This window comes from Citrus sinensis, chromosome 6 (genome assembly GCF_022201045.2).
Source record: "Citrus sinensis cultivar Valencia sweet orange chromosome 6, DVS_A1.0, whole genome shotgun sequence".
NCBI lineage: Eukaryota > Viridiplantae > Streptophyta > Magnoliopsida > Sapindales > Rutaceae > Citrus > Citrus sinensis.
In genome coordinates this window covers 24,792,561-24,815,057 of record NC_068561.1, presented here as the reverse complement: position 1 = coordinate 24,815,057, position 22,497 = coordinate 24,792,561, and the positions used below count along the sequence as shown (strand labels likewise).

At 36.2% G+C, this 22,497-nt stretch overlaps 4 protein-coding genes across 4 annotated transcripts; all 4 read left to right on the top strand.

Annotated features, from left to right (window-relative positions):
* Nucleotides 1–1,669: 1,669 nt before the first annotated feature.
* Nucleotides 1,670–3,111, top strand: LOC102631482 (gibberellin-regulated protein 14). The gene is made up of 4 exons (XM_006482426.4): nucleotides 1,670–1,908; nucleotides 2,002–2,040; nucleotides 2,402–2,624; nucleotides 2,715–3,111. The coding sequence occupies exons 1-4, from the start codon at nucleotides 1,852–1,854 to the stop codon at nucleotides 2,897–2,899; spliced, it is 504 nt and encodes a 167-aa protein (XP_006482489.1). The 5' UTR covers nucleotides 1,670–1,851; the 3' UTR covers nucleotides 2,900–3,111.
* Nucleotides 3,112–4,385: 1,274 nt separating this feature from the next.
* On the top strand, nucleotides 4,386–6,311 carry LOC107177584 (uncharacterized). Its single transcript, XM_015531589.3, has 5 exons — nucleotides 4,386–4,564; nucleotides 4,668–4,706; nucleotides 4,814–4,849; nucleotides 5,099–5,272; nucleotides 5,707–6,311. The coding sequence occupies exons 1-5, from the start codon at nucleotides 4,508–4,510 to the stop codon at nucleotides 6,145–6,147; spliced, it is 747 nt and encodes a 248-aa protein (XP_015387075.2). The 5' UTR covers nucleotides 4,386–4,507; the 3' UTR covers nucleotides 6,148–6,311.
* A 1,345-nt stretch (nucleotides 6,312–7,656) lies between these two features.
* LOC102631173 (uncharacterized) lies at nucleotides 7,657–15,323 on the top strand. Its single transcript, XM_006482425.3, has 18 exons — nucleotides 7,657–7,965; nucleotides 8,698–8,889; nucleotides 8,993–9,148; nucleotides 9,726–10,019; nucleotides 10,638–10,855; nucleotides 10,963–11,037; nucleotides 11,194–11,260; nucleotides 11,555–11,877; nucleotides 12,160–12,393; nucleotides 12,491–12,678; nucleotides 12,932–13,073; nucleotides 13,155–13,263; nucleotides 13,477–13,579; nucleotides 13,691–13,880; nucleotides 14,242–14,340; nucleotides 14,426–14,484; nucleotides 14,699–14,804; nucleotides 14,930–15,323. The coding sequence occupies exons 1-18, from the start codon at nucleotides 7,740–7,742 to the stop codon at nucleotides 15,095–15,097; spliced, it is 2,949 nt and encodes a 982-aa protein (XP_006482488.1). The 5' UTR covers nucleotides 7,657–7,739; the 3' UTR covers nucleotides 15,098–15,323.
* An 890-nt stretch (nucleotides 15,324–16,213) lies between these two features.
* On the top strand, nucleotides 16,214–19,371 carry LOC102630862 (senescence-associated carboxylesterase 101). Its single transcript, XM_006482424.3, has 4 exons — nucleotides 16,214–16,538; nucleotides 16,683–17,022; nucleotides 17,529–18,104; nucleotides 18,363–19,371. Exons 1-4 carry the CDS (start codon nucleotides 16,522–16,524, stop codon nucleotides 19,149–19,151), a joined length of 1,722 nt encoding a protein of 573 aa, XP_006482487.1. The 5' UTR covers nucleotides 16,214–16,521; the 3' UTR covers nucleotides 19,152–19,371.
* Nucleotides 19,372–22,497: the final 3,126 nt, after the last annotated feature.

The window sequence follows — 22,497 nt, the reverse complement described above, 5'->3', positions numbered from 1 at the left end:
GATTCCAATAAATATACATGACCAACCTCCCAAGCTAATTTCTACCGTCATACTCTTTCAAAAACATCAACCATTTTTTGTTAGGAATTAACCACCGCGGCTGCTTCGAACGGCACAAAAACATACCAAGCATATGCAATATTCACTCTGGTTTCAGATATGACTAGTTCAGTAGTTCCTAAACTTTCTGCATCACTCAGTTTGGGTTGCAGTTGTCGGCTACAGTAACAAATTCTCAATCGAAATCATTCCCCTCAGGGCGATGTTCATGTACTAACCATCGAATTCCAACAATTTGGGATCATCTTCTTTCAATCTCAGTATCTCCAGATTATTCTTTAATTTGAAATCACTTATGCCAGCTACAGTAACAAAATTGCCATCGAATTCATTCGGTCAACATAGCCCGAGTTGCAGCATAGGTGAATAATCCAAATATTCTACCTGAAGAATATTGCGATCATCTTCTTCCGATTTTGGTGCCTCCACAGTATTTGTCAAATGAAATCAATTACACCTACTGCACAAACAAATTCACCATTTAATTGATCTGCCTTACAACCCCAGCCCAAACATGCAACATACATAAATAATCAAAAAAATTTCCCTAAGAAATTGCGACAAATTTCGTTCGATTTAGGTGTCTCCAAATTGATTCTCAACCACGATCATCAAACCCTAATTTATATTTTTCAAACATAAGACATAATTAATTTCATCAGATGAATTTTGTACAACCGGCATCAACGGTTCCCGGTTTATTCCTCATTTATCAACCATTTAATTTCAACCTTTAGATTCATTTAATTTATATCTAACGGTAGTTTAGAATGGAGACAAAACGTGTGGTATGTTACAACTGTTGCAACATAGGTGGATCCTCAAATTTAATAGAAATCTATTTTTATTTAAGAAATTTCTTTCATCATAAGTCTAATCTTTGCACTAACCCAATTGAACCTTTTTTTTTTTAAAAAAAAGGTAAGCGTTAAGTTACGTTTTATAGCTGCACGATTAACTGATGAACTTAAATTTATGAAAAAATAATAACCATCTGAATTAGTTAAAAGCAAATCCAAACTCAGGGAGATCCTTTTTTAAAATACCCTACCATGACTTTTTCTACTCACCTAACCAATATCAACTATAACACAAGTAATTTATGGAACAAATATACAGCCTGTCTAACCATTAAAGTTTGGCCCACTGGTTAGGGCCATTTTTCCTAAATCCTCATAGATATATTGTGAAAGTTTAATTAATTATTTTTTTAAAGGTCGAGTGAAATCAATCGGTAATGTTTCTCAAATATTAGAGAATAATATTTTTTAAATATTAAAAAAAATTAAAATTTAAATAATAACGTCCTTCGAATATTAAAAAAAAATAATTTACGGTACTATAAAAAATTTGATGTAAATTATTCTTAATAATTATAGGATCATAAATACCACGAGAGTATTGCTCACGGACACAACAAAAAAAAAGACATGGCCTGTCCAAGTATTGAAAGACAGAGGCCTGGGGTGCCCGTTCATAAAATATTAATATCATGTTACGAGTACTAGTAATAGAATAATAGATATTACTAATTTAGCAGACAAAAGTCTCAGGCCTTGAGCTGCTAGCCATAAGTGATGGTCTCAGTGATCTGGTGGGAGCTGGCATCGTACATTTATTGAAGCAAAAGCAATACTACCAACTGGGAAATTAAAAAAATCACATTTTCACCTCCTCACCTCTGTATATAATGACAAGCTGCGCCTGCTTGGAATGCTTGGGCACCAACCAGGGACTAGCTAGCTTCTCAAACTTTCTTCTTGGTTCCTTTCGGCTGGGTTCTGTCTTCCAATGGCTTTCAGAGCTGCTCCGCTTCTGTTGGCCACTTTGCTTTTAGTCTCTACAAGTGTAAGGCTCCCTGTCCCTTCTCTTAACATTTGTACATAAGCTAAGTACTCAAACTTCTCTCTGGGTTTATGTTTTAATATTTTCTTTTTGTAGGTTTTATCCAACAATGAGGAGGAATATCTGCTAGAAAAGGTATTTTATTATTGTGGGACAAACAAAATGAAAATAGTTTAGACTGTTCAGTTTTTGTACACAAAAATTGAATCTCTGTCACAACATGCTTTGTAGTACAAAATGGTTTCTTTAAAGTTTTTTTTTTTTTATATTTAGATTCAGGCAAAACTCCTAGACACTAATTTTTGAAATTTCAGTTTATTTTATGCTTGATCTTTAGCAGTAAATATGATCTTTGATATCAGCTATGTTTGAGATTGCTTGCATTTTTACTCGTAGCTAACGTGTTTTCCCGACATTAAGGTTTTACTTGCGATAGTTGGGTTTTATTATTGTATACAAAGATGGTAAACATTTGGTTCTTTGCAATTTGGTACAGGATACTACTTACCCCAAAACCCCAGTACCTGCACCAGCTCCTACTAAGGCTCCAGTTAAGCCAATCACTCCACCACCAGTAGTGAGGCCACCCACCACTTATCCACCACCAGTGAAGCCACCCACAACCACTCCCCCACCAGTGACCCCACCTAAAACAGCTCCTGCCCCCCAAGTTCCCTCTCCGGCATCTCCACCAATGCCTATTGTGAGGTCAAACAAAGGTATCATTTAAAAATTAACAAAAGTTTCATTTTTATTTTAAAACGTTTTGGTTCATCTTTTGACAGTACTTTTGTACCTGTTCTTTTCAGATTGCATCCCACTATGTGCAGCAAGATGCAAGGCACACTCAAGGCCAAACGTTTGTGGAAGAGCTTGCACTACATGCTGTGTTAGGTGCAAATGTGTTCCACCAGGAACTTATGGCAACAGAGAGAAGTGTGGCAAGTGCTACACTGATATGACTACTCGGGGCAATAAACCCAAGTGCCCTTAAGTTATAAATATTAGCATCTGTTGAAATTTTATGTTAGCTTAAGTTGACCTGCAATAAGTGTTAAAGAGTAAATGGTTTTCTAGTGACTTTCTGTGTCACTGCAAGATTGTGCATGTAGTGTGTTAAGCCATGGCTGATCTACTTCTGTTAGTTTCTGCTGAAATTTCCCTTGTTAATCCTAGACATTATAAAGTAGTATATTTTCAGTTTCATTGCAAGTGAAATGTTTTGACTCATTGTAGATTCATAGATATAGTCTTAAGGTATCCTTATTATTTGATGAACACTCATTTTTTTACTTGTTTAACTTATATTTGCCACTCATCCATCCTCTTATACTAGAGACTAAATGGTTTTATTTCTTAGCAGTTGTGATTTGTGAATTAAACGCCATTTAAATGATAATTGCGAATATTAAACCTGTTTAGTGGAAGTAGTTACGTATGTCTAGACACAAATTACCAACAAATATTATTATTATTATTATTATTATAATTTGGAAGGAGCCTCAGTTAGGGAGGCAATCCATTCTGAATATGTAGCTTGGAAACCCTATAAGAATCCGGGATATATGGTACTTTCTTCATTTTTCATTTCTTCGTCTTTGACCCCAATGACATGAAGTATCTCTTATGCGCTTTCTGCATTTTTCTCAAGATTATGGAACAAGTCTGGACTTTGTTCATCTTTCCCAGACAAATCAGTGCTCTTTAACGCAGTTTCTTTATAACCATGTCGTCCTGTAAATGGCTTTTATAGCTTCACAAATGGGTCATGATTTCAGGGCGGCATTGTGAATTCACAGATGATTCATTATTTCAAAGGGGCAAGGTGACTTCTCAATGCACTTGGAACTTTCACCAATAAGGCAACCGAGAAAGGTGAAAGTCTTGGTGTTCAAACAAACTGAACAATGGAAAGTAGCAAAAATGAAAAGGGGTTCCATAAAATGAAAATTTTATGACCATGGACTTCTAGTTAATATATTGAATAATCACAGTAATCACATAGGATGAAAGAAAATTTATGGATTCGATTGTAGGTTTGTAGCTTTTATATATACACGTTAGAGAAATCTCAATCGCCTCCGAGTGCATTTTCATTGAAAAGCATTTTAAGAAAAAAAGAGGAAATTATCCTTCAGGGGAGTGATGAGGAAGTTCTATAATTCTATGTAAACATTTGATGGCACGTCACAAAATAATAATAATGATGGTAATTATGTAATTGTAAGTGAGCTCAGCCATCCAATAAACATTACCTAAGGCATGGCACCATAGAACAGGCCACATGCTCCCCACTCCAATTCATGTGGAGTGATCTGCTTTGTTGAATGGCAATGTTTCCAAGCAATTTGGTGAAAAACGAATCAACCAGCTTCGAATGTCTTTAGGTTCAAGAATTTGAAAGACAAGCATTATGTGGTTAATAAATTGTGTACTTCTTTTTTTAACATCCGTGTTAGGTCATCAGCTGAAACTGGAATTGTTACATCTATGGAAAGAAAATCAGCTACCAAGTAACAGAATCTCTTTTCACTTCAGCTCTATATAAACCAGTAGCTGCTTCTGCTTGCAGTATCATCATCCCCGTTGGTGGGACCTCAAAATGGCTTTCAAAGCTGTGTTGTTTTTATCAGCTGCTTTTCTCTTACTCACAACAGCGGTAAGGCTCTATGTCTCTCATCTATTAAATCACACACAAGAAAAGCCTAAACTTTCGTTTTGTTTGAAATATGAATAAGTGGGTGGATTTGCTTATCTTGTAGGTTTCAACAGATAAGGAGACAAATCCTTTGCTCCCCAACGTAATGTTTATACAATGTTTATATCTCAGTTCTCTTGCTTAGTTATTCCGGTACTCTACCTTGACCAATGATGTTTGAATAATGTAGTGTCTTTGTTCTTTTTGTAGGTCTCATCCAATGAGTATGTAAATGGAGTGAAGCTGGTAATTAGTACTGATATCAAATATGGTGGCACTAAATTCATTGTGTTCAACTCAAGCACCTAAAACATTTTTTTCCCCTTTAATTTTACTGCATGGTTTATAGTCGATAAATGGATTAACTGAACACCCTTATCCTGCATTTCCTTGTCTGTACATCACATTTGTTTACTAGTACATTTGCAGCAGCTATATGAATTCTAATCAAGTCTACAATCTGATAAAAATTTCACACTTCGAATTTTTATGTAGAATACTTCCTCCAAAGCAGTCATAAGTGGAGTGAGATCTCCTCCTTTGATTCCAATGAAGCCACCACCTAAATCCGAGGGTCCTCCATCACCCAACAAGCCATCTCCACTGTTTCTATCAGCAGAAGGGGAGCCAGGAGGAGCTGCTGAGGCCAGAGTACTTTTCCTGCAAAATGTAATGTATCATCAATGCCTACATCTTAGTTCTTTTGTTTTGCTCATTGATGTTAAATATATTCCACATTTTTCATATATGGTATCACTAGTGTCACGCCCTCCAAAGGAGGGTGTGGCCTTGAGCAAAAGTCTGGACGGTGAATCTCTTTCTAGTTGCTCTCAAAGAATTGAGAGATTCTCTAGAAGAAATACGGGGATATGCTTTTGGCACCTACATGCGGAGCGTGACACTAGACACTTGATAAATTTTTCATTAAAATTCACGAACGCCGTTATTATTGAATTTAGAATTTTAAGATGCTTGGATTTATGCCGGGGGATATGAGCCAGTTAGCTCTAAAAAAAGCAGTTGCTAGTTTACTGGTAGTAGCTCGACTGATTCCATTTTGATTTTACAAGCTGATAAAAGTGTCTTCTTGCAAATTTGTGCAGAAACAGAAAAAACCAGTTAAAAAAGGAGGAGTAAAAAACAAACCTCCTAAGAAGGGCGCAGGCAAGAAACAAGGACCGAAAAAACCAGGAGGGAAAGGAGGCAAAAAACCAGGAGGAAAGGGAGGCAAAAAACCAGGAGGAAAAGGAGGTAAAAAGCCTCCTAAAGGAGGGAAAGGGAAGCCACCCAAAGCAGGAAAGAAAATCCCACCGAAAAAGAAGCCAGGGAAATCTCCACCGGTGAAGCCTGCCCCTAAAAAGCCAAAAAGGCCTCCACCACCGAAGAAAGCAATAGATGAAGAGATGCCTGCAGATTTAGCAGATGATGTAGCAGATGCCGATTTAGCAGATGCAGATTTAGCAGAGGAAGACGCAGCGGATGCAGATTTAGCTGAAGAAGAGACTGCTGGAGAAGAAGAAGAAGAAGAAGCTGAGCAGGCGTAATCAGTGAAGTGTCCTTCAAAAGATCTACTGCAACTCTTTTGTTAGCTAAAGAATGTAATAAGTTTGAAATAATAAATGGTTCTATTCTGTAATGACTTTCTATTACTTCCGTATAAGCCATAGATTTTTCAGAATGAATTCAAGCCATGGCATGTTCTGTTTTATGTCCCGAGTTTTATTACTGAAATCTAGTCTCATCTGAAACATATCCTTGACAAATCAATTGACTTGCGATAGGGGACTTAATACTGGATTATAACATATCTTTGGCCCCTTAGGAGACTTATTTGCCATTTCTGTCGTCCCTTAGGGATGATAACATGTCTAATTATAAAGAATTTGCCGCCCAAGTCATGTAGAGTACTCTGGTTGATGAGTGGCGTGTTGCCAAACAAGTAGTTAGATCCCAAGTTTTGCACGATAGAATAGCCCGTGGTTAACCAATGGTTGTAACATGCAAAGGAGTCATGAATATAAAGACATACTAATTTTGCAAGTACAGCCCGCAGTGGCTTGTTGGTTAAGTTAAGATTTTCTGCCACTTGCAAGTGCTTTTATAAGTGATTTAGTGAAGCTACAACAGTAAATAAATAGAACCAAGATCAGCTTCTATGTAGATGTATTTTTCAATTTAGCTGTCAGCTTATGTACAACAGCAGCTGCTTCTGCTTGCGGCATACTGCTAGCTTTTAAGCTTTCTTAAACATACCCTGGTCGATTGTCCAAAAATTATAAACGTTATGTCGGTTGTATGCGAAATAAGTAGCTGTCATGTCATTGTCTTAAAAAGTTATTAGCGACGCGGCGACGCCTCCTCGGTTTTGTGCTAGCTGTCGTTTGTTCAAATCTAGTAAACTTGATGTCGGATGTTTGTTACGGATAAGGATGTCATGTCGTTGTTTGAATAGTTTATGATTGACACCTCGACGAGCTCTTACTCCCGATTGAAAACTTAACACTGGTCGCTTGTTCGAAACCAGTAAACGCCACGTCGGATTTTGGTTATGGTGTCCAATGTCATGTCGTTCTTATAAACGACGCTTCGTCTTGTTAAGAGATCATGATCTGCTCCTAACTCCTAGGAAAGTCAAGCTAACAAAATCTGTTAGAACCAGACTAGAAAGCAGACGAAAACGCAGAAGCAGAAACACAACCAACTCCAGACTCCAGAGTCGTAAAGCATTGACAATGTTTACAGTTTAAACAAACATGACATTACTGAAGTGTGTCCTTGAAATGATCAATTGAAAACTATATGCTAGCCGTAAGAATGCAATAAGTTTGATAAATAAACTGGTTCTGTTCTGTAGTGAACTTCTTATTAATTTCATAAGCTATAAGCATTAAGCAATGAGCAAAATTATTTAAAAAAAAAAAAAACCTGCATGACTACTTGTCTCCAAGAAAATTGTCTTGAAAAGTAAATATTGAAAATATAAGGGGTGCATTTAGAAATTTCTGTGTAGTGCATTTTTTGCCCGCACTCAAAACTCAGAAAAGTACTCGACTGGGCTCAAGTTCAACAAAAACAAAAACAAAACAAACAGGGTAGTTGTAGCTCGAGATCAAAAACAAAAAGGGGAAGAAAACAAATGGGCATCGACGGGATCTTGGGAAAGAGAAGAGAAAAAGCAACGAGCCGTGGAAAAAAATGGCTGAAGACGCAGGAGATGTGGCTGGTGGTTCTTGGGGTGATCCTTCATGCAGTGTACATGCTAAGCATATTCGATATTTATTTCAAGACTCCTATCGTTCACGGCATGGATCCGGTCACCCCTCGCTTCGATGCTCCCGCCAAACGCCTTGTCCTTTTCGTGGGTACTGCCTCAATCTTTGAAACGCAAAACCCCAAAAAAAAAAATAATAATAAATAAATAAATAAATAACAGTTTGTTAAAATGTCTCAATGCAAAAGTTGAATGTGTGTCAAATAGTGTATGCGGTGCAGCCGTTTTGAAATGGAATCACTAGCTTTCAAGTAATCCAGGTGGGTGGTTAGTTAAATATCAGCTGCCGAGTAAAAGTGGGCGTTTCTTGAACCTCTAGCTGTGGTGCTTTCAGAAATCGGATACCTGAATGACTTTAAACTCAAATGAGCTGGTTATTTTTCTCTGTTTGTGATCAACCATTCGAGTTAAGCTTGCATGAGATGCATCATATAAGTTCTTAATTCATAATTTGAGGTTTTGGGGTTGGTTATTATCATTTCAAGAGGAATGGACTCATTCTAGTTTTTGGTTTGTAGGGTTAAAAAGAGGTTGTTTTGACTTGTTTCTCTTATATTTCCATATTAAGCTTGAGAAAGTAGTGATGAGTGTTGAGATTGTTTACAAATATAGTTTTTGCTTTTGGTCCATGGGATGAAATTGATACTGAACCAAATTCTTAGTTAGACTTTATGGTTGGTGTTCATTTAGAAAATTTCCGTTATTACAGAATGAAGAAATTACTGCAGGATCTTGTTCAAAATTTGTTTTTGTTATCACTTTTAATGACTCAATTTGTATTCTTTTATATTTTTTTAAATTTTTGTTGAAAATGTTAATGCAGCGGATGGTTTACGAGCTGATAAATTTTATGAGCCGGACTCAGAAGGAAATTATAGAGCACCGTTTTTAAGAAGTGTGATTCAAAACCAAGGTTGTTGGGGAGTGTCTCATGCTCGGCCTCCAACTGAGTCAAGGCCAGGACATGTTGCAATAATTGCTGGTTTTTATGAGGATCCTAGTGCAGTTACAAAGGGTCAGGATCTCATGTTTCTTTTTAGCCAATTGTATTGCCTGTAAAGTTTGTTAGTTGCAATCATTTCCTATGTCTGCTAAAGATGTTTTATTGCATTTTGCAGGATGGAAAGCTAATCCAGTTGAATTTGATTCAGTTTTCAACCAAAGCCGACATACAATATCTTTTGGTAGCCCAGATATAGTACCAATATTTTGTGGAGCCTTGCCACACAGCACCTGGAACAGTTATCCTCATGACTTTGAAGATTTTGCAACCGGTTCGTTTGATCACAATCTATTAGCAAAAATTGTTTTGTTTTAGAAACATATATTTTGTTGGTGTACTTAAAAGTTATTAATTGAAAAGTCGAAGCAGAAAGAACTTAGGAATATTTTATGAACTAGAATATCGCAACTACATGTGCTGTTTCAGTTTTCCCAGTTTTCCCTTTGTTTTTCTTGGTGTGTCAATGCATATGTTTTATATATACTTACACTACCTAGTAACTCCTAAGTGCTAACTATGGAAGATTTACCTTCATTCATGTTTGGCTCTATTGAACTTCCTTTGCATTAAACTTCTCTTTTCTTCTAAATTATGCTTTCTTGGTGGTCTTGATGGTAAAATTGTCCAATAACATTGCATGTTGCAAGTCAACTTGAAAATGTGAATTTTATTTTGGTTCACATTGCCAGTCAAGTGGCGGTCTATAATAATCTTGTTGGAAACTGAATTGTGTGAGAAAACCGACTACCAATGAAATTATAGGTCGAAATTTTTCATCTAGTAATATATTAGCTTCTATAGTTCTCACCTCTGTTCAATGCTTTATGAACTTGATAGTGTTACTGCAGATGCGTCATTTTTGGATGAGTGGTCTTTTGATCAATTTCAGAGCCTTCTTAATAGGTCCAATGAAGATCCAAAATTGAGGAAGTTACTGCTGCAGGATAAGCTTGTTATATTTCTACATCTACTTGGTTGTGATTCAAATGGACATGCACATCGGCCCTTCTCATCCATCTATCTCAATAATGTGAAGGTTGTCGACCATATTGCCAAGCGTATGTATTTTCTCCTGGAAGATTATTTCAAGGACAATCGCACAGCATACATTTTCACAGCTGATCATGGGATGAGTGACAAAGGTCAGAATACTTTTATATTTAATTAATTTCCTTAGGACTTTATTGCTTATTTCATTCCAGTTAAACCTATGATTGCTTTTCTCTCTGGGCAAAGCCCAGATGATAGTAACTCTAATAGCTGGCCAAAGACTCTTTGCCTCCCATTTAGTTGCATCTCTGATTATTATAAATTTGATGTGAATCATGTCTTATATAGCAATAGGTTTAACACTAACATTTCATGTCTTTTCTTTATGTTAGGTTCTGTAGCCGATTTAATCTGTTAGACACATTTGCTGAGTGGATATTTGACTGATTGATGCATATAACACATGGTCATGTTTTTCTTTTCTTTTTTCTTTTTTTCTTCGGTGGGCTTTGGTTTCAAGTTGATCTCAAGATATGCAATTTTCACCAATAAAAATTGCGATTTCGTTGATTTAGAAATTAAAGGTTGTCTCATGAGTTGCTACCTGATTTATTGTTTCTTTGGGTTGTTGGAGTGTAGCTTGCTCATCTCAACTGTAAAATTGGTTAATTTAATGGTAATAACATATCTTTCTGTTTCCCCTTCGAGCCCCCAATATATTAAAAAAATAAATAAAAATGCTGCTGATATAATTACTTTTTCACTGACAGGTAGTCATGGAGATGGGCATCCTACAAACACTGACACCCCCCTTGTTGTTTGGGGAGCTGGCGTTCAACATCCTAAGCCAATCTCTGAAACGAATCATTCTGATTGTGGTTTTCTTTTCATTGATGAACATGCACATGACATGCCAACCCCTAGTGAATGGGGCCTTAATGGCATTGAAAGGGTAGATGTCAATCAAGCTGATATCGCACCACTCATGGTTGTACTTAACTTTTGTCTTTGATGTTCTGGATCTTATCCTAATTACTTAGTTTGATGTACCCACAGTTTTTGTTGATCTGATCTGCTGATTGACTTTTGTGGCAGTCAACTCTTCTTGGTCTGCCATGTCCTGTGAACTCTGTTGGAAATCTTCCACTTGAATACATTAACATGAATGAGGTCAGTTCCATAAATAAGACTATTGCACAACTGTCATAAGCAAGTGTTTTCAGCGGGGAAATGTATTTTTCTTCCTAAAATTATAATTTTGTAATGTGGAGGATCATATCACCCAATAGAGAAGTGACAGATTTCATTTTCTACTTCAATGCCCAGGCAGAAAATGCTGAAGCTTTGCTAGCCAATACAAAGCAAATTCTCAATCAGTTTCTTCGGAAATCACGTATCCTTTTCTTATATCAGTGTACTTTTCTGTTATATGGACTGAAACATGCACAGATTTTACAAAGATTCAATTTTAAATTGAGCCATAATGAGCTGCTGCTTGTGCTTTCTTATTTTGATCAATATGTCATATTTTTCTTGTTTTATTTCTTATTCACTTTTAACTTTGATTTATCTAGCTTTTGCAAAGTTTTTCAATGATATCTCCTTTGATATTTGTGGAGATATGTGATAGGGAATAGACAGAGTTAATTCAATTGGCTATTGCTAATGATTTTCTTGACAAACTCAGATATAAAGCAGACAAACTCATTTTATTTCAAGCCTTTTAAGCCGCTAGTTCATTACTCTTCTATATTGGACCGGATTGAGGGTCTAATATCTCTTAGAGACTATGAAATGGCAATGAAGCTTTCAAAAAATTTGAGAAGCCTGGCACTGCAAGGACTTCATTATTTTCAAACATACGACTGGTTGATGCTGATGTCAGTTATTACTCTTGGGTATATTGGTTGGATGATCAGTCTTCTTCTCCATGTGCTGCGATCTTATACTTCATTATCGAGAGATATATTACAGGGGCCAGCATTCCACCAGGGAAACAATACCAGAAAAGTAACACCTAAATCATCCTGACCTCTTCTAAGTTTTACTTTCAATTATTCAATAGAAATGAAAGGGAACAAAAAGTATAAAGAAGTTCTGGGTAAATACGTAAGGTCTGAGCCCTAAATAAATTTCAGAAGTTGTCAAGCAATAATAATGATGAATTGAATCTTGAAGTTGTGAAGCAGTGAGAATGTTTTTTGTGGATTAGCGTTTAAATTTCAGCACTGTTAATCACTCTATATTTCAATTACGTTATATATATCTCTTGTATGTCGTTCTCTGTGGCAGGTATACCTATCCGGATGTCTGTTGATGGGAGTAGTTTCTATAAAATTTATTCTGGAGCACTCTCCTCCACTTTACCATGCCTACATTGCAATGACCGTGTTTCTCTGGACGCAAATACTAAGTGAATATCAATTTGTACTAGCATTGTGGAGACACATTTGTTCGAGAAAATTTAGTTATATTGTCAAACTTCTCATCATTTCTGCTGTGTCAATATTGATTCTTGAACTCCTGGTATGGACATCAAACACACCTCACTAATTTTCCTACCATTACCCATGTTAAAGTGGCTGTTTAGCTTATTGAATGATGTTATTTTACCTTTCTGCAGGTGAATAGCTTCACTAAGAGAGAGCTGTACACTTGGTGTTTTCTAAGTGCGGGGGTCATAGCTTCTTTATTTCTATTTAAAACTGTTCCATGGAGATCTGGGATACCAATTTTTGTTTTGATTGCTTGCTGGTTTTTGTCTGTATTCACTCTGATGCCAGCAGAGATTCCTGACAATAATCAATTAGTGTAAATTTCTTGCCCTTGAATATTTTCTTTTGTAGAGTTTCAAGTCTTAGTGATTTAGACATGACATGGTCATGTTGGGTATTGTATATAATAATGTACAGTTGAGGTCTGATTTCTTCCTTACCTTTCTAGAGAATTTATTGTGATTTACTGAAATCCAAAAATTCTTAAGAAAATTCAAACTATGATATTGATTACCTCTGTTTCACAGTCATGTTTGGTTGGCTCATGATTATGGTTAAAAACTGTGCAGAGTTGCAAGTGGGGCAATGATTATCATAATTGGAGCAGTTGCAAGATGGCTAGATATGCATGCTGCTGGTAATAAGTATTGGCTAAGTATCTGTAATCTTGGAATGGGGAAAGCCAGGTTTCCCATGCTCTTTCACATACAGGTGCACAACATGAGTATATCATTGCTATTAGAAATTCAAAAATAAAAAATTATAATTATTGTATTTTCTCCATGAAACTAGGCTCTGTTGGTTGGGTTAGCATCGGTGATGGTATGGCTATCGACCTCTCACAGAACGGAGAAGCAAGAACTGCTTCTCGTACACCAGTTGATAAATTGGTCAATTGCTGGTATATTTTTGGACTAGTACATTTTATCATAAGTTTTACTCTCTCATACTGCTGAGAGTAAAGCTTTTGATGTTCTTATTTCTACAGGCTTATTGGATATGAATTTAGTATCTTGTAATTCTCAATGCTGTTATTGCCGCTTCCTTGAAGCACTTAACAATGGCACGCTATATTTTTTTCAATATTAAACCTACTGTATTTATTTTGTGATAGGTTTCTCAATGGTTATGCCGTTACTTTCCGAAAATGGACTCTTGTCACGACTAACTTCTATATTTCTCGGTTTTGCACCACCATTCCTTCTTCTATCTATTGGGTATACCAAATGTTCAAGCTACTTGTTGTCATAGTGCTTTTCTCTGTTGAAGTTGAATGCAGTACTAATATAAACATTGTGGGTTTTCCCCTTTCCATTGAACCTTTGCAGATATGAAGCTGTGTTCTATAGTGCACTTGCTCTTGTACTTATGTCATGGATACTATTTGAAAATGCACTTCTGCACTTGAGTACAGGGAAAAGATTGTCAACATACTCGACAAATATGGAGGGACTCATTATTCTTGAAAATGACAATAGATATTTGCAGCTGTCTGATGTGAGAATTCCATTGATTTTTGTAAGTTTTTATTCCTTTTTTTTCCATTTTTATTCCCTTCTCTTTCTATTTCACTACAAATCATGAACTTTTCCCATGCATGGTTTCCTTTAGGCTACCATGACAAGTGCATGAAGTAGCATATTTTGGTATATATGATTTGTAGTAGATTTAGATGGTTGAAATAAAATAAGCTTTGGCTTTTTCTCTTCATATTTTTTCGTGTTCAGCGGCTAATGTAGTCCTCACCATTCCATGAACTTTGACTAAAGATTATTAACTTTTACCCAACAATTTCTACAAGCTGATGAGAGCCCAGAAAGTTACTATATGAATGAATACACTGCTAAATTTTATTGTTCTCGTGTCTTGCGCTTTTCAGCTGGTTTTATTTAATGTTGCATTCTTCGGAACGGGGAATTTTGCAAGTATTGCAAGTTTTGAGATCTCATCAGTCTATCGGTTCATCACTGTCTTCAGTGTAAGTAAAGAATCATTACAAAGATCCTTTTTTGCTTCCTGTTTGAACCTGTAATTCAGCTGACATAATGTACTTTCAATTACAGCCATTTCTGATGGCAGCTCTGCTTATCTTCAAGTTATTCATACCATTTCTGCTTGTTATGTAAGTATAGTACTACTTTGAAAACCTTTTATTTGAGTGGCATTCTTACCTACCACAACTTGGGAATTTATCAATTTGTTTATTCAACTAGAAGTCATGATATTAGAAAGTTTGTAAAATCTTCTGATATAGGAAGTAACTTACAATCCTTTATTAGCTTCTGCTGTTAGAGATGATGACAAGTTCATATTGTCTTTTCCAAACTTCAATGCAGATGCACTTTCAGTGCTATAACCAAACTACTCCGAGTCCCACGGTTGGGATGCTATTTTCTTGTTATACTACTTTCTGATGTAATGACCATCCACTTCTTCTTCCTGGTACGATCACTGCCTAATTATTATGCAGTATCCACTTTCTAACTCTGATTCATTTATTGATATACAAAATGAAACTATTACTTCCTTTCCCTCGGAAACTTACTGTATGTTCTGATGGGAGACAGGTTCGAAACAAAGGAAGCTGGATGGAAATTGGCAATAGCATCAGCCATTTTGGTATCATGAGTGCCCAAGTTGTATTTGTGCTATTACTTTTTGCCTTGACAAACATTTACACGAAAGACATCCAAATTTTTAGATCTGCCAGCACTTCCTCCCGGAAAGTAATGTAATAAGCTAACATCAGAAGTTTAAACGGTTAAATCAATTATTGAGATTCTGATGAGCATTTGCATTCATATAGCCATTGTCTTTCACGAATTAAGATCAGCTTTATACTTTTTATTTTGATTCTTTTTGGGATTCTCCAAACTTTCATCGTAGAAGAACAGCCGAATTTTGGCTTGTCATCTGTAAGGACTCTCTTAGATAAGTGAAATTTTGCCAATATTTTTCACAGATCCCTTTTCATTGTGATTAATTTGATTCAATGTTTTATAATAAAGTACTCCTGAAGCAAAAAGGAACTCCCACAAAAAAAAAAGGGGAAAAACAGAAGAGGTAACCAATTTTGGCCTTCAGTTCCATTAACCCAGTCAAAACGAAATTGACTAACCTGCTATTAATTAGCATTTGGATTCTCTTATCTGCGTCCCACTTGGGACTGTCCTGCTGCTTAAAAATGAAGAAAATAACACCATTGACACTTGGGAAAGAGGATCTTACCAGAATGACACGAACGAATTGCAAGTCTCGTAGTTTTCTTTCACCTACCACTAGGAATATTTGTAACAAATTGGAGTATCATTTATAACAATCTACCCATCAATATCAAGGGTTTGGTTTGTTATTAATTACTGTCTAGGAGGAAGATGATAACTCAGAATTTTCCTTCACAGTATAATACAAAGAGAGAAGTCTATTACCCCATTGACTGACCATGAAATTGTCCCATTTTTCTTCTTCAAGAGGAGGAAAGCTTGATTTTTTACATAATCTAAAATCTTGCATCTGGTTTTTTTGTAATTTGATTGATATATTTACTATCAGAATTTTATAGAAATTCACTTAAATCAAATCTATTAGAACACGGTATAAAATTTTACCATCAGTAATTTAGATTTTGGTGAGGTCTATTTACTCAACCTGCGTGCTAGTGCTAGCACAGTCCAGTTACTTCAAAATGAATAAAATAGCATCTCTTTTATATATATATATATATATATATATATATATATATATATATATATATTTTTTTTTTTTTTTTTTTACTTTTTGTGAAAGGAAATAAAATAACATTAATTGATCCGTAGTTAAAATGCCCTTACGAGAATGATTGGGCAAGAAGGCAAAAATGAATTTGCCGAGTCTTGTATTTCCTTCCACTTCTAGTCATTCTCATTCATCGCACAGACCCATCAACATCAAGGTCCAGATTATTTTTATAAATTATAAGATTTTTATTTTACTCCAGGAATGGTACCCGCAGGGCAATCACTGAGAAGTTTCCTTGACAATCCAACGAAAGAAGTCTATTGGCCCATTGACTTTGCTGTGAAATTGTCACCATTCTTTCTACAAATGGAAGGTTGATTCTTTACGTATTCTAACATCTCGTTGCTGCGTTTCAAAGCAAAGTGGAAAAATATCGGAGAAGATGAACCAATTTTCGCTGTAAGTAGAAACTTACATTCTCTTCTTGTTTTGTCACTTTAGCAAATACTTGATACGAAAACCCAACCTGGACTACTCGGAAGAGGGAAAAAAAATCATTTGTTTAATCTTTCTTTTGTTTGTTTATTTTGTTCTTGGTTGCAGATTCAGCAGTGGAATAGAGTTAGCAAATTTGGTGGTGAGTTCTGGTCTTTTGAAACTTTCATGGGATAAAATTTCAGAGCTTTATACAGAATTGAACCAGAGTGAGGAAATCAGATGGAAAGTTTATCAACAGCCACAATCCAATTGTATCATCGTAGCTTTTGTCGTTTCACCCAACTGCACAAAACAGCTTCTTGAAGAGGAAGAGTTGGTTCCATCATCATCTCTTCCTTTCTTCCACTTCTTACGCACCGAAATTAATTCATCTTTCTCCATTAGCAAAGCTGCGGTGACCCTTTTTGACTCTATCCTTGATCAGCTTTCTAGCTTCAAAGATCGGGTACCTCTCTGTCTTTTTCTTGAACGCTTAAGTTTTTTACCATTCTTTTACTTTTCCAAAATGGGATAGAACTTAATTCCTGGGAAAAAAATTAGATTGAATGACTGGAAATGGCTAATGTTGACATTAGGCTGTATTTGAACAAGCATTTTGCTCATTCTTGTTCTAACAAAAGATACTATTATCTTTATACCGAATTTGGATACTGCAGTTGAACTCGAACTAAAAGGCTTAGAGAGAATTTTTTGTGTTGTGTTTTGCTTGAAGTTGAAGTGTTTGATAAACACCTGCTTTTACTTGGCGGCTAATTCTTACCAACTACTCACTCACTTATACAAGACAATTGTTAATTTCATTCTATAATAGTCGTAGATTAAAAGCCACAATATCTTATTCCCAAACTGACCTTTAGAAAGAGAAAAATTTTAGTGATAGTAGTGAAGGATCATATTGCGGCACAGAAAAGTACCTTGGATGAAGTTTCGTGAAAATCTGTCTTACTGCAGCTAGGCAATTCAATTTCGATGATTGTTACTGGACACTGTCTGGGAGGATCTGTTGCTTCTCTCTTCACTTTATGGCTGCTAGAAAGCATCAATCGACCAGGCACCAAACGCCCTCTCTGCATTACTTTTGGTGCACCCCTTATTGGTGACAAAGGCTTACAACAAGCCATATCACAGAACTTGATGTGGAATTCTGACTTTCTCCATGTTGCTGCAAGCCAAGACTTGGTACCAAGACTTTTCATTTCACCCTACAATCCTAATGCCATGGAAATTGATTCCCAAACTGGCATTTACAAGCCTTTTGGTATATTTCTCTTATGTTCTGAATATGGGTGCTCTTCTCTTGAGGACCCTGAAGCAGTGTCTGAAGTATTGGTGGCAATGGATTTAGAAATAGCTAGAAACAAACCCCCTAATGAACAATGGCACATGATTGATTATGGGGCTGTTGTGAAGCGTCTCATGTCTACTGTACGCTTCAAGGGAATCTCACAGCTCAGTGAAATGATTGAGTGTCCACTTCAGGCGGGGATAGTTTTGCAACTGCAAGCCATTGGACTTAACAGAAGACAGGTAGCCCAATTTAGTTTCAAACCTCTGAATTTAGTTTCTAATGAAAATTACTTTTCTTTCATGCCAATCATAATCAGATTTTGAAAAAAGAGAGGGGAGTGGAAAAACCTGTGAACAAAATTTAAAAAAAGAAAAAGAAAAAGAAAAAAATACATGTGAAACTGTTTTGTTAGTGATGGAACCTTCCTTTTATTGTGGTTTGGCATGTGTTTTGAAGTTCTCCACATGTCTAATTTATGGCTGCCTTCTTGGTGGCAGCAAAGCGGTGCCAGCAATCTACTGATTGCAAAACTGGAAAAATGTGAAAAGGCTCTTGTTTTAAAAAGGAAGATGGTGTTTAATCCCTTCAAGAAACTGAACAAAAGGAAGGAAGATATGGCCAAGCTTGAATGGTACAAGAAGGTTTCCAAGTCTGAAGACAAGGGCTACTATGACAGTTACAAGAACAGAGGATTAAAAAAGGATATGCACGTTGTTACATTTAAGAAATCCCTGACCAATTACTGGAAAGAAATGGTTGCTGAAGTGGAGAGAATGCCCCAGAAAGAAGAGGCATCCTTCAGAACCCGGTGGCTATATGCTGGCACAAATTATCGAAGGATGGTTGAACCTCTTGACATTGCTGACTACTACAAAGAGAATGGTGAGGACTACAAAGCTAATGGAAGATCTCAGCATTACATAAAGTTGGAGAAATGGCTAGAAGAAGCAGGAAAACCATTGAGCAGTCAAGTTATCACGAGGAAACACAATGTGTCCGCCAGCCTAACGGAGGATTCTTGCTTTTGGGCACATGTTGAAGAGGCTTTAATCCAATGCGAGTTGCTTAGGAATGGTCAGGAGGAAGAATCAACAAGAAAGAAGCTGATTAGGTTTGAAGAGTATGTAATGGAGCAGATCAAGGAGTATGCAGTATCTCCAGAGATTTTCTTGGGAGGAAGCAGCTTCATGCAATGGTGGAAAGATTATGAACAAATTGTAGGAACCTCCTATAAGTCACAACTCACCGACTTCATGAAGAGCCTCCTTTACCAGCAGTATCATTAGGTATCCTTAATTCTACCTTGAAACTTGATTTGTTGTTGTTATGATTGATGTATCAGGTGGCCCATATACAGAATGCATTTCTGTCTAGAAATGAACTATTTGATTGTGTTATATGTGTATTCTAAAAATGATCTAGCGAACAACTTCGTCCTGTGTGTATGATATAATGAGCAACGGCGAACATGGCACAATTTTGTAATGCTCAATGTTATTAAAATTATGAATTTGCCCACTGTAGACGCCTTTCGCCATGCCACGGCTGGATGACTCATATAAACTAGTTTACTAGTACTAGTAAATATATCATTTGAAAAAAAAAAAAACACTACATTATGTCCAATGATTGGTTTTCATATCAATGTTCTAAATATGATTGGTTTTTAACATTTTGACAACTTCATAGCATAAGTTGAACTATTAATCTTGGAAAATGATGTTTGCCCCGGGTCAAATCTCGGGTCAAACCCCGAAGCTAAACAAAACGGCGTCGTTTCGGGGGTTTTTTTTTTTTTTTACTTCTCCAAACGGCAACGTTTTGAGTCAGTCCTAGCTTGGTTTGCTTTCGAGCTGGGATGAGTCAGTCCTTCGTTCAGATTTCAGATTCGCATATCAAGACCGAGTGGGAAAGGCACTACCCACTTTCTGGTGGGGGTACAGCCAATTCAAGCTTTCTCTCTCTCTCTCTCTCTCTCTCTCTATTTCTCTAGCTGTCTCTAGTAACAATTTCATTGTCTCCTTTGAAGAAGCAAATCCATTGTCATCTAGTTTCACGTTTCGTTTATTTTTGCAGCTCCGTTTGTTCGAAAATTTTGATCTTGGCGTTCATCATAGATTTGCATTTTTGTGAATTTACGTTTGTGTTTCGGAATCTTTGAGCTCACTTTCTTGCTTAGCGCCGGTTCCTTTGATCTAATTCGTTGCTCGAATCTCTTGCGAGCCTTCATTTTGAAGTAATTTTCCATATTTAAAATGTTTCCGTACATTTTTCATTGGAACAAAATGTGTTTCTTCTGCAATTTGCTTTGTATTTGTTTGGCTGCCGAGAAACCTTCAAGGAAAATGTAGACGCAAAGAAATCTGATAACTCATTAGTCATTTGAAACCAATTTCAAACTCTTAACGGTCATTGGATTCAAAGTTACTGGTTCTTAATCGGTATTTCGCAAAATCAAGTGCAGTGTCATGGTTTATAGTTATGTCGTTGGATTCTAATCGATATCTTGTTATGTCGAACAATGGCTGGATTTTATCTGTCTCGTTCCCTGGTAAAACGAAGAAACGAGGAGGAAGAGATTTACGGTGCAACTCTGTTTCAACTAAGAATCAATGGAGTCACTTGCAAATGGCAAGTGAAACGGCAACGTTTGGAAGAAGTAAAAAAGAAAAAAAAAACAAAACAAAACGACGCCGTTTTATTTAGTTTCGGGGTTTGACCCGGGGCAAATATCAGAACTCATTAATCTTAGTTTAACTATTGATAACATAAATATATTTAATTAAAAAAAGTAAAATATCTGTAAAAGTCGGAACCGTACGCATACATTTTCTTTTTATTAAATAACTAGTGTTCTAAAATCCAGAATTTGTGGACCTCTTGGATAACCCCACCCGGAACTTTATACTAAACAACCAAAAACCTAACTGAACCATTTCCAGAGACTCTTGAAAACCCATTCTTCAACTAAGATCTCCAGCCATGCAGGGCTCTGAGTTGATTCCTTGAAGTTCATCGCAGAAATCAAACAACATAATCCTCTCTCCACTCTTCATTTTTTTTTTAAATTTTCATTATGATAAATTAATTGTAACCTTGTTTTTAAATCTCTTAAGTCTTAGGTTTGCAGATGAAAAGAAATGAGCAGATGAAAACATTCAGATAGAGTTCAAGAAGACAAAATCAGCCATTTTCATTTCTGTCCAAAAGACATGCAGTGGCAATTTGCATCTGTCTTTCAAGATGGAAACTCCTTTGGACTTGACTGACAAATCTTCGCTTCAGTGACAGACATACCTCAACCTCGTGCGTAAATGAAAAAGTATCGAATAGCTCATAATTTGCCTGAAGACACTCTGACTTGGTTTCAGAATTTTCTGAGTAGGGTGACGTCGACAAGTTTTATCCGAGTTTTCTGAACATCAGAGATTTATCTCTTTTGAAATTCTGGGTTTCTCATGCTATTGAACTTCACCATTCGTCTTCATCTGGCGATCATCGAAAACACTTGAAGCTATCAAGCTGAGTGTTGATTTTTTTTTTTTCGGTGTTCATCCCTCTGGAAAGGGCTTCCCAAATGTCAAGATTCTTAATCTTGAAGTGTTTTTGTTCCATAGACCTATGACTAAGAATCTTTTTTCTTTGTGTCCTGTGATTGAAGATTTGTCGACAAAGGTATATGCTGTTAACATCGATCCGGCAATCCACTTCACTCTTTCGTCCCCAACTCTGAAGAGGTTAACCTTTCATCTTGTGAATTGGGATCCTCGTGGTTTTAGTGATTTGCACAAAATTATGATCAGGGCTCCAAATGTTGCATATCTCTGGATTTTTACGTGAGAACGTTATGAAAATTTTTGTTTATCAATGTAATTGAGTTGAGGGAAGTTATAGTGTTACTACATCGTTTGATTGTTTCTTTTTCTCCTTGAAAGGGTCTTGGCATTAATTGTTTATGAGAATTTATTCCCTACACTTACCAATTTGACTTGTTTGCGAATAGAGATTGGAGAAGGTGAAAGTGCAAATGTTTCCCACCACATTTGATAGTTTACCTAATTTAGAAGTGCTGGTAAGGATTTAATGAATTCTTGAACCAAAGGGTATTTAATCTGTTGTTTTTATTATATATATATATGTGTGTGTGTGTGTATTTGGCTCTGTTTTCAGGACATCAATCTTGATACTACTGGTCATGATATTGAATGGATTGGATCACATTCTGTGCCCCATTCTTTATTGTTACATGTCAGGAGATTCAAAATTAGCGGATTTGATGGTGAGAATAAACAAGAAATGGTCAAGTACCTGCTGAAGAACGGTGATCTTTAGTCAGAAAATTTTAAAGTTTGAAAGAGGTTCCGAGACTTGTCAAGTTGAAATCATTGGTTCCTATCATCAAACCGTGACTCGTATACTTTTTGTCGAAGTAGATGAATTTAAGTTTTGGACATGTTTTCCCCAATGAAATAGCTGTATTTTGTTTTCTCCTTGAAGTTCCGTATTAAATTTAGTGGCATCTTGTCGTTATGGCTCGGCACTTCGTTTAATTTAATTAAGAAATATTTGTTTCTCCATATTTCGTCAGGCTCATCAAATGTACTCTTCTATATGGAAAGATATTATTTTCCA